The sequence below is a fragment of the Ixodes scapularis genome, unplaced genomic scaffold (genome assembly GCF_016920785.2).
Source record: "Ixodes scapularis isolate PalLabHiFi unplaced genomic scaffold, ASM1692078v2 PGA_scaffold11__112_contigs__length_91849675, whole genome shotgun sequence".
In the NCBI taxonomy this organism is placed as follows: Eukaryota; Metazoa; Arthropoda; class Arachnida; order Ixodida; family Ixodidae; genus Ixodes; species Ixodes scapularis.
The window spans coordinates 85688321-85703660 of record NW_024609837.1 but is presented as its reverse complement, the minus strand read 5'-3'; the positions used below and the strand labels follow the sequence as shown (position 1 = coordinate 85703660).

Below are 15340 nucleotides of genomic sequence, written 5' to 3'. Positions count from 1 at the left end.
CGACATGCTGAAATGCTATGACGCCCATGCGAAACGTGCGCGCTTTTGCCCACACCCCCCGGCTCCGGCGCGATCGCAGCGCCGCCGCAGCTCTGTGACGTCAAGCCCGCGTGTCGGTCTTATAAAGGTACCAGCAGATTTCCTAAATGCAAGAGCAACTTTCCATCGCATAATTGACTTGGTGAATACATTATGTGGCCAGAAGTTTCTCTTACCTGCTCGACGTCTATAGGACCTGCTCGTCCCAGTGGTTGCCATCTGTACATAAAACTGGAGGCAGGGCAGGAGGCCAATATTTCTTCGAGCGTTTCACAGATGGCGCCACATCCGTTGTCCTCCTACCAGGACAGCCGTTCTTTCCGCTACCATTTCTGTTTGTTTCAGCTTAAATTCGGAACCAATGTCCACGGGGTTGGACAGGGTGTCTCAGGAGGTTAGACAGATTTAATAACTGATTTCGCAGTACAGATTAAAAATATATCACTTGGAGTGAAAATTGTGTGAGCTTAATTGCCGCAATACAATTCGCAGGTGTATATTATAATTTCGGGCAACACAGAATATTCAGTGTGTTAGCAGAGCCACATTTCGTAGTGTGCATGTTAATAAATTTCCCCTAATCGCTTTTTTCTTTTTCAGTTGCCGCACTCGTGATATAATATCGTCCTTCTACAACCGTGTCCCACTTTTTGCTAGAAGGAAAGTGCTTACCCTAGTTAATGGGGCGATGCAACAATCTTATTTTCGAAAGAATTTGCAGATTTAATTTTTACATTGTTTGTCTTACCAAATGGAATGGAGAAACTGTCTCATTCTTTTGAGATATTGCGATTCTGTTCTGTAATAGCAAAGCAAAGCAAACATTCTGCAATTTGCAGCTGGTGCACGAGGCCAAAAATCTTTATGACTGAAGTAAGGCATGCGAAATCTAGTGGAATGGACTTTACAAATGGAATAAACGGGTATCTAATTTAACAGAATTGCTATCGATAAACTGTAGATACACCAAAAATAAAAATAAACTAAGATTCTAATAATATTGGCTAAAAGACCACGAACCCAAAAAGGAAACTGACCTTGGAAAAAGGTGTAACAATACCTGCTAGGACCAGTGGCGTCACAAGGGGGGGGGGGGGGGGGGGGGCGGAACGCCCCGGGTACAGCGTCCTGGGGGGTGTCGCAACGCGCCATGAGGGGGGGGGGGGGGGGGGGGGCCCGCGGCTGGCGACGAGCGGAGGGGGGGGGGGGGGGGGGGTGTCGTTGCAGTCCATCGCCCCGGGTGCCGCTGACCCTGGTGACGCCACTAGCTAGGACGTAGGGAGAAGTTTGACCAAATGCCAAGGGATCAAATTTAAAGGAATCTCTCAGTTCTGTGTCTGACCTTAGAGCTTCATTTACGGCATTTTCATGGTTCATGATAGTTATAGATTCCAACAAACCGTTTTTGATCTTTTCCTATTAGGGTTATTGAGGTTCAGTGCCACAAAGGCAGTCAATTCAGTTGCATGTTTTGATACTTCCGAGTGCGAAGGTTGTTGTTTTTTATGCAGAGTTTGTGTTTGGCGAGACGATCGTTCAAACAGCACTTTGTCTGTCCTATATAGCATAAACCGCAATCCAAGGGGATCTTGTACACTACTCCCGACTTGCAGTTAACTTGTTTTTTTTTCTGTTTCTTAGTGCAGCCGACTCGGGCGGATGCAAACGGAGTCATTCGACTCGGGTTGTAATCATTGCTGAACACTGTGCTTACATCGCACCTCTTGTCAATGGATCTAACATAATGAAAAATTAGTGAGAAAACGGAAAAACCAGTTGCTTCGAGGGTTGAAGAATATCCTGGTACTTTTTCTTAACGGAAACGAGGAGCAACAGCTGTTTGACGACGTAATCCTTTGGGTACCCAGCCTTTCTAAAACAGTCAAACCGGCATTATAGAACAGACCCAATGAAGTGCAGAACATGACTTTTTCAGAGCACTACTGACTTGATCGCAAACAATGCCAGCCTTTGCGTGTTTAGAGTGCCAACTATGTAGTGGCAGGAGTGGTTTTGCAGTTGGCTTGCCATATTCCCAGCACAAACTGGAAGGATGTCTCAGCCATAGATCTAAAAGCTGTAAGTTACCACTTTCCGGTCTATCTACAGAATACTTTAACTCCAGAGAGCTCTTATGAACAGCATTTTCAAGTGATGCTGCTACCATGCAATAGGTTGTCGACATGTTTACAAAAATGCCACAAGGGGAACAGTTCTGGATGAAATCGTGCGGCTTAGTTCTAGAAAGCGTAAATAAACCTCTGACAGAACTGCGGCAATTGCTGAGCCGGTAAGTATTCTTCGTTTCTAAATGAATTCCAGACCGCATATGAAGCCATACCAAATCGTTTCCCAGGAAATGACTTAGATGTGCAAGCAACATCTTGGGTTCTAGCAAGTATTCCAGGTCTCATGTCCATGGAGAATACAGTGCAGTGCTTCCCATGAAAAGGCGTACTGTACAACCTAGACATCTGAACAATGCAGGGATAACGGCCTCCCGACTTCCAACACAACACAAGTCGAAGAGGAAGGTCCACCTTATGGTCCTTCAAGAAAAACTTCATTCCAAAGGTATCTCTCGAGAGTCCGTTCATCCTGGAGACCAACGACGGAAGTTCATTGCCTCTCGGAATACCTACAACATCCCTCTAACTCTCTAATGGTAAATTCCACTGGTAGACCCGGAGTGCTTTCCAAAATCCCCGAAAGGAGGCAAGATTCCGCTCCGTAGGACCCGGTCTAAACCGACGAGAGGAAGATGGACTCGCATTATTGGAGCCACCCGCCGACCTGCCCGAGACTGTCGGCCATTCAAAATGGCCACTGCACGAATTCGACAAGCCGACCAACGCCTCAGCCGACTGATCTTTTTGGCGACCAGTCACAACTGTCACAGCTTAGCTGCAGAAATAACACGCGACACAGACAGAGTGAAAATTTCCGTACAACGGAGCCCATGTCAAATAAGGAGGAAGACGTCTGCATTGGCTACTGTCGCATACCTTTTGACCGCCTCGAAGCGGTGGGGCACGCACAGTGATCGCCATCGGTGGAGTTCAGATTGCTGGTAAGACTTTAATAAACATAAAGAGGTAACGAACCATCACTCGTACGGTCGTTGTTTAATCTGTTCTTACTTCGCGAATGCGAAGTAAGAACAGATTAACACTAACACGGGATTGTGACGGCTCAAATGCTTCTACCTATCAGGGATACAAAGCCGGGACTGGAGAGTGGCAAATCGTAAGCGCTGAGATCTGTGATCGTTAGAAGAAGAATGAGAAAAAGAACAGCAGAAAATTTGAAGGAGGCAGACGAAGGGTTAGGCCTGTTCATTTTGCCGCCACTGATTGTGTATGTTTTTACACTTCATGTCGGTGGCTTTTTCTCGCGCAATAAAGCAAGAACAGATTAAACAATGACCGTACAAATGATGGTTTGTTACCTCTTTGTGTTTATTCAAGTCTTTACCAGCAATCTGAACTCCACCATTGGCGATTGTGTCGCGTGTTATTTCTACAGCTAAGCAGTGACACTTGTGACTGGTCGTCGGAAAGCTCAGTCGGCTGAGGCGTTGGTCGGCTTGTCAAGTTTCAGCAGTGGCCATTTCGAACGGCCTACCTTGTGGGGCAGGTCGCTCCAAAAATGTGAGCCCATCTTCTGCTCGTCGATTCGGAGCGGGTCCATGGGAGCTGAATTTTGCCTCCCTCGCAGATTTTGCAAAGTGGTCCGGATCTCCCAATGGAATTCCCCATAAGACTTTTTCCAACACTCATCCACTCAAAATACAGCAAATTTACCAGATTTGTCACTTTCATGAGGCATCACGTTTGTGGTGTCCTCTGTGACACCGCAAGAAGGAATGCATCACCCAACTCGGTCCAAGTTTCAAATTCGAATGCTCTTTTTATTCAACGAAAGAAACGAAAACATGCAATATGAGGAACAGTATGACGATGATGATAACGTGCATATGTTGCCAACAAAGCAGAACATAGCATTTTTAATTTTTTCTGCTTTTTTTGTGGAAGCAATATTTAATAAATCGCAATTTTAGCTATCTTCAACTATGGAGTCTACTCTAATCAAATGCTTTGCACAGTCATGTTTATGCTTTGCGCTTAAATGGAATAAGAGCCAATTGTTTATATTATTGTGATTTTTTCAATAAATATGAGGTGCTGGAAAGTGGCAGTTTTATTTCTTATACGACAAAAAAGTTGTCCGAATAATTTTTCCTATGAAAGGTCTCTTTTAGTGTCAGACATGCGGGAATATAGGAGCTCTCCGCCAACCAAATTTTGTAAATGAAAGAATGTGTGCCCGTCTGTGTCTCTTCACTTCTATTTTTTTTTGCTAGAAATGTGTAACAAGTAGATGTTGTAAAAAGATAGGTACATATAAAAAAAAAGATAGGTAAATTGATAGCAAATTTTGTTGAACTTCACGAGCCTTACTTTAGTAATGAAAGTATTAGCCCACTTTTTAGTTTCCCTTTCTGCCTCGGGAAGAGAGAGGAGAGGAAAGGGAGGGGAGAGGAGAGAGGGAGGGAAGGGGGAAGGAAGGAAAAAACTGTAGAATATCTAAAAGGAAACAATCTGACGTTGGAAAAATAAGGACAACAAAAGAATTACACATTCGTCTCCTGAACAAGTACAGTAGGTATAACCTAGAACATGCTTTTGGTTTGGGCTTTAACAAATGTATCCAGAAATGATCCATGCTCATCCAATCGGTTGTCTCTAATTTCGCAGTGTTCCCTGCCTGCCATCAACGGAATGGGCGACGGTGCAAGACTGGAAGTGGCATCCTTCCGGGTGGCCGAGTTCTCCGACGCCCTTGACTGGAGGCCCATGCTGTTCCAAGAGCCGGTCATTGCGCAAAGAGCCTGTGCCCTGTGCGGCGTCGTGTACAAGAAAGCAGTCAGGCTTCCCTGCGCCCACACGCTGTGCACAAAGTGCCACGCTCAGTGCGTCGACAAAGGAGGCGCATGCCCCGTCGACCAGGAACCGTTCTGCGAGGAAGATCTTGAGAAGCTGGAGTTATCTGCCGAGTACATTTGGAAGCGTAAGGTGAGTTGCCCTAACCCATTGACGGAAGTGCTGCGCCATTTGTGCCAAACACTACCACAAACTCAACTCTGCTACACATCGCGCCCAAATGTAAAGGCCCGTTCACACTCTTGTCTTTGCGACCTCTTAAACCTGGGTTCCTTAAAACTTCTTAAATCAAAGAACACACTGGCGCCATCTATTGGGAAGCAGTGTAAACTCGGCGGTCCGTCTCATTTTTTTTTTATTTCTCGCGCATTATCCTCTTTTTCTTGGCTCAAAAAACTTTTGTCAATGTTATAAACGACCCTTTCTATGGGTATTACGCACATTTGACCTCGGAAATCCCGCAAAACCTTCGTTCTTGTGAAATGCAGTTCCAGGCTCAACGCATAGGTGGCGCCACAATGCCAGTGTGTTCCCTCATTCCAAAAACATTTAAGAAGTTTTAAGAGATCTCGTCTCTCTCAGTCGTACTCGGTCGCAAGAGTGTGAACGGGCCTTAATTTTCGCTTAAACATTCCCTTGAACGTGCACCAAGATGAGCTTAAACGAAGCAAACAGTAAATTAAAGGGACCATGAAATGACCTTTTTACTTTTTCCAGATAAATTTTACATTAAACCGTCAATGTTCACTGAATGCCGAACAGGCATCCGTTTTCGTCTTGGTTTATTAACTTCTACACAAAAAATTAATGAAGTATAGACTTTTTCTTTCTCTCCAACTGACCGCAAAACCAGCCGTGACGTACACTGTTTCCGGAACCGGAAGTTTTCTGGGCAGTAGGAGAATGGGAGCGTTAGCGGCGACGAGTTGGGATGCGCTGGTAGGTTTTACTGCGCTGTCACCGACGTATTTTCTGAATCGGCGCCTCTCATCGCCGCATCGCAGCTGAGCGAAATTCAATGAGATATGTTGCGCTACAGCGACAGCATGGGACTAGTCCCATACACCGGTATGCCTGTTGGGAAGTGCAGCGAGTCTTCCGGTGAAGACTCCAGAAGTCAACCCAACTGTTATTGTTGGTAAAAGGCGGCCCGTGTCAGTCGTTTGCAAAGCGACGTAGATGGAAACATATTGCCGCGGCGTTTTTCGCGACCTCAGAGATGCAGGAGCGAGCCGACATTAAGAAAGATATGTTTGAACTACGAGTGTCGGCAAGAGCCACGTAAATACCTGTTCACACTCGGAGCGGACACGCACGTTTGATGGAAGTGCTATATTCGCGCTGTTGGTAAGCGCTTCGGCACCAATCTTTTACGATTGCAACTCGATACTGACGCGACACTCGGCAAAGAAAGGTTGGACCGGCATTGCACGTATACCTCCCACGAACTGTTATAGCTCGACAGTGACGTGCAGTCTGTCAGAATAAAAATGGCATACCAATAACAAAGTGTACATACCGTGTTACGAAGGTAATCCATACGGCGTTTATTTCAGTTCTATATCACACAAAAGAAGAAGATAGAATCGACGAGTGTCCTTTTTCGACGAGTGTTCGTCAACACTGCCTCGGAAAACAAGGGGAAGAGATTGGCCTCACCTCTTAATCTAAAATTGAGCTCAGCGATCAAACTATAATATGGGAAGGGTCCACAAGGGTAACGCGGGCATATTCCATTCAGCACGCCAGCCGGTCGTAGGCAGACGGTCTTGCGACGAAGCAACGCTGCGCCGAGTCGGAGTGCCTTCTAGGCCTATATTCTGAGCAGCTCGCTTCGTCGGAGTCGGTCGATTCGTCGCCGTTGTCGCTTTTCTTGGGTGTTTGTGGATCCAGCGTTCTTGTTCGTCGTGGTCTGTTTTAAATACTTTTTTTCTTGCTGCTTGAAGTCGGCACGCGCGAGAAGAACACGTAGAAAAATAAACGTTCAGTCAGTCAGAGTTTTGAGAGGAAGGAAATCAAAGGAAATAACCGTTTGTCGGTCGTCGCGACCCAAGCGACCCAAGTAACTGAAGTCGGCCCTGCCCTACTGCGCACGCGCAGTAGTTGCTTCGTTTACCACACGATAGATGGCGCTTGGCTCTCAGCATTATCAAATTTGGCAATTTTCGCCACACATCTCTAATTATGCTACAAAATGTGGATCTGAATATTATTTAACAAAACTTTTAGGAAACATTCGCCGGCTATTTGTTGTTTACGATCGCGGTGCTGGTGAGGTAGGCTTTTACCCAATAGGCGACGTGGATTCGGCTGACGTGCTCCGTTTCCGCGGATGCATCGTAGTGAAAAGGCAGCGAGCTTTCGAAGGAAAGAAGGCGCAAAAGAGTCTAGTTTTCTTTTAAAAGTTCTATAGCAAATAATTTTTTTTGGCTCCCTATTTTTGTGTTTTTGTGTTTCTTTTCACACCTTTTACGATGTGCGGTGGATGAAATTCGATTTTAAAATCATTTCATGGTCCCTTTAATATACTTTGGCACTAACATTGAAAGAGGTTGAAGAGAAGGAAAATGGTAAAAACATGTATTTCACGACTCTACTCATCGTAACTAAAACCCTCCCGTCTACCGTGCTGCTGATGGCATCGTCTGCACTTCCAGGCAGTGATGTGAGCAATGTCATGAAGCTAGTAGCGATAAAAGTCTGTAAAATGGTGGCATGGCGACTGCTGTGATGAGACAGAACCAGGGTTCCGTGCTCCTGATGAGATGACTTGATTATCGTCTGAACCATATGCCTCCACTCCCTGGCACTGTCGCCACTTGCGTTATCCTTCACCAACCCGTGTCAACCGCTCCGGTCTTCAGACATTGAGAGAATCTTTTCTCAACATTAAAGCTTCCGTTTTCTCAACATCAAAGCTTCCGTTTTCTCAACATCAAAGCTACGGTGACGTGTCATTCTGTAGTCTGGTCAAGCGGTCTCTTACGAAAATTGCCTTGACAAAGTTCAGTGGTGCGGTTGTTTCACCAGTTGCGCCAAACTGCACCAAGCGGCTAATCCTGCACATTTTGCCGAATAATGGGTAATCTGGGCCGAGCGGGCGCCAAAAATTACAATTTCTGTCGCCTCTCAAAAGCGAAACTAAACTGAGTACCGTAATTGATCATGTGTGTGTTATGTGGCGCAAGCGGCCGCCCGACACAAAGTACCCTGCAATAATCGTCCACCCGCTCTTGCATGGTTTTCCCGCCGTCTCGTGTTTCGCACTCTCGACGTCTCGTGGGTCTTGTCTAGCGTTTTTTTTTTAAATATTTTCAACGATAGATATGGGTGTGTGCAAACGCTCTGACGCTAGCATGCGGGGTACCAGCCATCCCGTCGTGCTGTGAAACTAATCCACGTTTTTGCACAACGGGAGTTATTTTGTGAGCTGAATCACTTGCTCTTGAAAGCAATGGCCGTGGGAACACTATATTTGGTCCCTGTCTTCCAGTCACCGTGTTCACGTGACGTTGGGTGTTGCCATCCCCAGGTCGATGCGGATATGGCGCTTTCTAAAATGAAACTAAGTCCTCCGCATGTTCATCAACATTCTTGTTGCTTAAATGGTATGTTACTACAAAAATCCCTATTTAACTCGAATACTGCTGTGTCTAAGTATTGATTAGTACCTAGGTTTTGCTTGGTGGGCCCTCTTTCGAGAAGGACCCCGGTATGTGAAAAATCTGCCACGAAAGAAAGTTGAAGAGAAGTGAGCTAAAGCAAAGGGCGCAATGTCTGCACGCTGCACGTGCACTGTGCTGCTGGACTGTTTTTTATTGTATGCTTGACAGATACATTTTGCATGCAATCTTGGAAGTCGGTCGGCGATGGAGCAAAGTGGCATGGTTTCAGTTTCGATCAAACAGCCATTGTCTCCATTCGCGCGACGAAGCACGCGCAATCACAAGCCTGCCAAAGCTGACCTCACATGAATGCAAACATGGTTGCACGACAAAGGCACCAGCCGAGACGCTTGCAATTTATTGTTACTTTTGACGAAAATCTGGCAGGTCGGAAACCATCAAAATGGTGGCAAGTTTTTTGTTTTTTTTTTAATTGCGCGACAATGTTTACAGTTTTGTACACTTTTGGGAAACACAAGCAGTGAGTTCCGTCACAACACGTCACATCAGAACACAACATAAGACAAAGTGTCCTTCGTTTGTACACCACTTAAAACACATACCATATTTGCTCGATTCTAAGCACTCCCTTTCACATCCGCGATGTTCAAAGGGGGGGGGGGGGGGGGTGCTTATATTCGGAACATGGCCCGGAAATACAAAATTTGCACCAGAAATATGAATTTATTATAATCAAAATGAAAGAGTAAATGTTCTAAAGGAAATAAATAAAGACTGGAGAGTAGCCCGCTTGCCATCAGTTTGCACCACGGTCGACTAGTTGCTCTCACAACTAGTCTTTTGAGCATGATGTAGGGCGCAAGTTTCCGACCGTCGGCTGTGATGCACAGCATAACGGTCACCCTTTTCTTCTCATTGCCAGCCGTATGCACTTTTACTTCTCGGGCGCCTACTTCGTTCTAGGTGCACGTCCTTGGCATGTCGATGTACACAGGGGTCTCATCGGCATTGCCGATCTGCCCGAGTCCGTGGCGAGATTGGCGACGCAGCTTCATCACATAATGTTGGAAGTTAACAAGCTTGTCCTCGAAGTCCACCGGTAGCTTCTGGCAAATAGTGGTGCGGCGTCTCAAAGAGAAACCGTTCCTCTTCATCATCTGCTCCACCCAGCCTCGGCCTGCGCGGAACGCCGCACTGCGAACTGTTTAGCAGCGTTGTGATTTCCATTGTCTTCCATGTTAGAAATAACCGTTCTCTTGAACTTCACTGTGTACGAAGTTCTCTTCGCACTCATGATGGAAGACTTCTGCAAACCACGTGCGCACAGTGAACGGAATATTACTGCGAGGCCAACACGGACAAAAAGGCTTAACAGACTAAACAACCGACTGCAACAAGCACAAGGAGACCAAAGAGACGAAACGCACCCCCTTTCGCAACATGCATGGATGCGAAAGTGGAAAAATGGCGGTATGTGCTGCCATCTATTAACTGACGTTGAAACCAAGCACCAGCGGCCGTTTGCGACTCCGGCGCTCTGCGATACCAGCGTCTCCAATCTCAAATTTCTTGTTGGGAGGGGGGTGCTTACATTCGCATGCAAACTTTTTTTCATGTGTTTCTATTTGGAAGTGAGGGGGGGTGAGGTTGCTTAGAATCGCGAAAATACGGTACATTTTTCTGAGAAGATCTGATCCAAATCTGGGAACTAGTTGGCCACTCAGTTTCGTTTTCGACTGAGCAGGTTCATCTCACGCCGCGACCGAACGCGCTGCTTTCGATTTCGATTATCTGACTTTTTACGAATTTACAATACACTCATTCTCGAGCGATAGAAAACGAAGTCCGGAGCACTTTTCTTGGTTCTTGAAACACCGGATATTGTGCGTGCGTATGCAAACGTAAGACGTGGCTTAGTCACCTAACCCCGCAATTGCATCTTTGAGCTCAATGTCAGTAATCCCGTCTAGTACCAGTGAACTACAACTGAAATTTGGTCACCTTGAGCCCTACACATATTTTGTTTGCCAAACGTCACTTCTTGTTACTTCATTGGGCGGAAAGCAAGCGGCATCCTCACAGGATTATCAAAGTTGAGCCCAGCGTTGGCGAATGAACTTTTAAGGAAACGCAATAAATTCGACCTGACTACCGCACCAAAGTTACTATGATGTCTTCCTCGTGTCATCATATATCTCCCACTCAAACTTTATGCTGATAGAAGATTGAGTTTTCGGAAACGCCGAGATCAGCTAGCTATGACGGAGGCCTTAACAAGCGTCCCCTACTCTTCACTAAGACTTTTTGGACGAGCTTTTCCTGACGCCCAAGATCTGTGCCAGAGCGGTGTGTCTGAAATTATCTCGGCATACTCAGTGAGGAAGAAAGCAAACACATAACAAATATTATGGCCATTAGCAACCGTCAAATGCGCTTTGAATAATTTCGTTCGTTTGGCGCACCGCATAGGGGTTCATGCCCGTCCGGCGCACTTCAGGCGAACGGTGCGACATTCTTCACACAAGTGCTTGACTTTTGCTTTCTTAAAACGGTTTGTATGTGCGAATGTGCCTATACGATTGCAGGATAACTTTATGCGCATACGCGATGTTGAATATTAGTGGAATGCAAGCGAGTGGGGACTTTGCCTTGTGCAGTGCTGCGGGGCAGTACAGATAAGAGGTGAGAAGTGTGTTCAAATCAAGCTTTTCAATGGGGCCTCCGAGTGTTACCTCGCGTATTCAGACCTGCAAAAAGTTATATTTCGTCAATGGACGCAAGAAACAAACTTCCTGATCAACAACACTAATGAAAAGGCGCGAGCTACTTACTGGTGTCTACAGCTTGTTGATTCACCAACAAGCAAGGTCCCCGAGTTTCGCAGCGTTGAGATTCCCAGCACTGGCTCGTCCACATACCTCGGAACGCTAACAGAAAGGCTCAAGTACAAAAATACAACAAGCATGCGTTAAGACAAGCTATACGTCTCGAGCTTGTGCTAAAGCTTCGAGGTCTGGCCATCTAGGTTAGTTTACAGAATGACGTGCTCGGGACAAGAAAGCGTGAGATAACGGCCGTTAATAGTCCACGCTCTGTGTTTGATCTCTTGTCCACGATTGAAAACGAAACCATGGCACTCTTCTCCCTGACCAACTAGTTCCCAGAGTGCAACGTGCGCCGTGTTGCATGCAGGGATTTATGGAAGTAGTCTAAAATCGGAGAGTCCCGGACAAAAGCTCACCGGGCAAAAGCTCACCCATTTTTTAACAGACCCGCGGGCAAAAACTGACCAGAAGAAAATTTGATGTTGGTCTTGTAGAGAGTCGAAGTTTAGAGAAAAAGGCGATGAGCCTCCTTTTACGAATCGGCCACCGCGAAGCAGCGTGTACGGATAAGTAAGGTGAGTTAACATTTTTGTAATGAGCCGCCGAAGAGTGCCGCCGCGAAGTGGCGGGAGCGCAGCAGGGGGCTTGGGTTTACATGCGCACTAGTTATACACGCGCGAAGTAGAGAAGCCTTTTTTGAATAGCGTCCCCGTTTCGATAAACGGCATATTTCTAAACTGAGGCTCTGCTTTCTCTAAACCGTGCTTTGATAAAACGTGCCCGTTCTCTAAAACATGTTTCGACGAAATGGCATTCAGTCAACCGTAGTAAACCTTTGCTTGGGATGGGGTACAAGTTCACCTAAAAATGGTGCAATGTCCATCACGTCCGCATTTTATTTCAGCCCTTGTTTCGCCCGGGTAACGAAAACAAAATGAGGTGAGCTTTTGTCTGGGTCTGTGCAAAAACGGGTGAGCTTCTATCCGGTGAGCTTTTGTCCGGTTACCGCATCATTTGCCGGCCGATTGTTCGGACTCGAGGGGAACCCGAAATTGTCCGAATAATCAAGCGGTCCGAAAAATCGATTTTAGCCAAATTATCACATTTCTGCGCATATTCTGCTACGTATTGGCTACTTTCCACTTGCCTGATGTCAAATTTAAGTTCTCGTGCATTTTCACTTGTTTGTTGATCTGTTTGATCATGGTGCTGCGCTTTGTCGGCTCCTTCGTTGCTACAAACAGCGAAGTTGAAATTGGCGCAACTTGGGCACTATTTGTAGGCAATGTTTAGTTCACCAAGCTCGCTTCAATACTAAGCCTGTCGGCAAAAAAGCCTTAGTACTCAAAGACCACAAAAACGGCAGACGGCCACTTTTTTCTCGGTCACATTCGAAGAACACTGACCACGAGAAGAACTGGAAGAGCCATAAGAATGGGCAGACGGCGGCCATGTTGGCTATTGCGGAACCAAAAAACCGACTGTGGCCTCAACCCAACTTGTTTATTGCGTAGGACGTGGCATCGATGCTTCAGGGCAAATCAAAACAACCAAAAGGGCGGCGCTATCGCGGCGGCTGTTTTGTGGCTGTAAACTGGGGAAATCGTGCGAATTATGTCCGAAATATAGAGCAATAAGCTTTAGGCGTCCGAAATTTCGGTCAGTGTTATACATTAACTCAATGGGGTGAGTGACGGTTCGGCGAAAACGTCCGAATAATCGGACTGGTCCGAAAAACCGGCGTCCGAAAAATCTATCGGCGACGGTATAGGGAAATATCGCCTTTTACCCAAAAGCATGGGGCGCTGTACTACCATGAAATGCCGACACAATATTTCCCCGTAATTCTTGCGGATCAATGGCTTTGTGGTCTTATGAATATAGAAAAAGTTAAAATCCGGTAGATTTATGAATTTTCTTTTCATGGCCCTTTTAAGGTGGAGCAAAGTATTGAGATTTTCTTTTATCATTTGAATTTCCAAGCAATGTCAGAAGCTAAAAGTCGAGAGAAGAAAATGTGAAATTGTGGAATGGCAGTTACTCTGATAAGGCAGAATAGGGGTCTTTTACTTGCGAAGATATCACTTGATTATCAAGCTTGCAACCTGCCTTCATGCCATAGGCTGCAGTGTGCTGTGGCACTTGCGCCAAAATTCACCGCTTTTCATCTGTGTGCCTCTGTTGAGCTTCACTGGTTTGCACCAGAGTGTTAGGTGCAGCGGCTGAATTTGGGAGTGCCTAGGTTAATGCGATATAAAGCTCTTTAGGTGTGCTAAGCTCGGAAATTATACTTCATACTATTACAGTTCGACCTTCTTTGGTCTTGATTGGAGGTTGATCTCCAATATTAAAAAGCTCTGCCATTAAAAAAAAAGTTGTGTTTATACACAAACAAATATGTTGCGTCACGCCGCAGTGGTGGCACGGCGGGTGCACTTCCAATCGGGTTGTGGGCGGGAGTCGCTATGCAGGACGTGCATTCCTGTGTTAAATATTTTATATTCAACATTCTAATTTTTGGCAGCTATTTAACACTATTCAATTTGAAGTCGATTCGGGCCAGGATTTTACTATTTCCACACTTTTAAAGATAAAGTATCCAGCCTTAAATAAAACAAACCCTCCAGAGAGATGAAAGATGGTTTGAAGTTAGAGTAACATCATTCTTGGTACCGAGCAACATTTTAACATCAATTTTTTAGCGTTTATCTGGTTACTAAAATATAAAAACTGGAACCGCAAAAAACGAGACTAAACCAGTTTAAAAATATGATGGTAACTATATTTATTTTACCTTTTTTTTTCACTTTTTCTAAGGTTGCCTGTTGGAATGCATCTAGTGGCTGCAGCTTCATCGGCACTGTAGCCAGCCTCTTGGACCACTACAAGGAGTGCGGCCTGAGCGTCGTGCCTTGCTGCCTCTGCCGCTCGTCTGTGTTGCAGTGTGACGTTTTGGAGCACTTCCAGAGTGGCTGTGGCATTCACGAAGCAATATGTCTGCCTTCCAAGAGCCTCACCACAGAAGACGCGAAGGATGTCAGCACAGCCTATCACCAAATGAAGAGAGCCATGGAGAGGATCTCTGAAGATCTGGTGTCGCTGCAGACCAGCCTGAACCGGTGCAGTGAAGATGTTAAAGTGGAAGGTGCAAAATGCAAGGTCCTATGGGAGGCTCACGTTTCTAGGCTTGCTGAGCAGCTAAGGGACCTCAGCACAGTCTGCACCACCCAAGTTCCCGAAGCAATGCAAGTTGCTCTCCAGGCAGGACTGGCCGCCTACAAAGAGCATGTGAGCAAGGAGCTCAGTCTGCTCAGCCTTTCTAAGCCTACGAGGGTCCACTGGTACATTGAGGGCTGGGCAGACCTGAAGAAGCAAGTACTGGAGAGTGGGTTCAAACAGTTGGTTGGTCCCAAGAGCAACATGTACAGTTACAGTGTCTGCCAAGAGGTCACGCTCAAACGAAAAACAAATGGGGTCTTCTTAGCGTGCTTCATGATGATACACCCCGGGGATCATGATCTCCAGCTGGAGTGGCCCTTCCGCAAGGTGTACACGCTCGGTATCATCCACCCCAAGGACCCATCGAATGTGATATCGCGCAAGATAAATCCTGTTAAGTGTGCAGATAATCTTCAGCATTGCTTTCTGAGGCCCAAAGGAGAGGAAAATAGAGGATGCGGACGGAACCTGACGACAGCAGGGAAGCTCGAAACGGACGGGTTTATTCAAAGCGATACGCTCCACGTGTTCTTGGAGATAGAACCATAATTTCTGTCTTCATCTTTGCTACACCCTGATTAGGATTAAGCGAGTCCTAACTTGTGTAGCTTCGCAGAAAGGGCTTTACAACTAAAAAGGATCATGACTGTTATAATTTCCTTGCGTGTAATATTGCTGTGTATAAAAA

The 15340-nt window shown here is 46.0% G+C and overlaps 1 protein-coding gene across 1 annotated transcript; it reads left to right on the top strand.

The window, feature by feature from the left end:
- Positions 1 to 4859: 4859 nt before the first annotated feature.
- LOC115324411 lies at positions 4860 to 15201 on the top strand. The gene is made up of 3 exons (XM_040501325.1): positions 4860 to 5114; positions 14251 to 14428; positions 14480 to 15201. Exons 1-3 carry the CDS (start codon positions 4896 to 4898, stop codon positions 15199 to 15201), a joined length of 1119 nt encoding a protein of 372 aa, XP_040357259.1. The 5' UTR covers positions 4860 to 4895.
- The last annotated feature ends 139 nt before the right edge of the window (positions 15202 to 15340 follow it).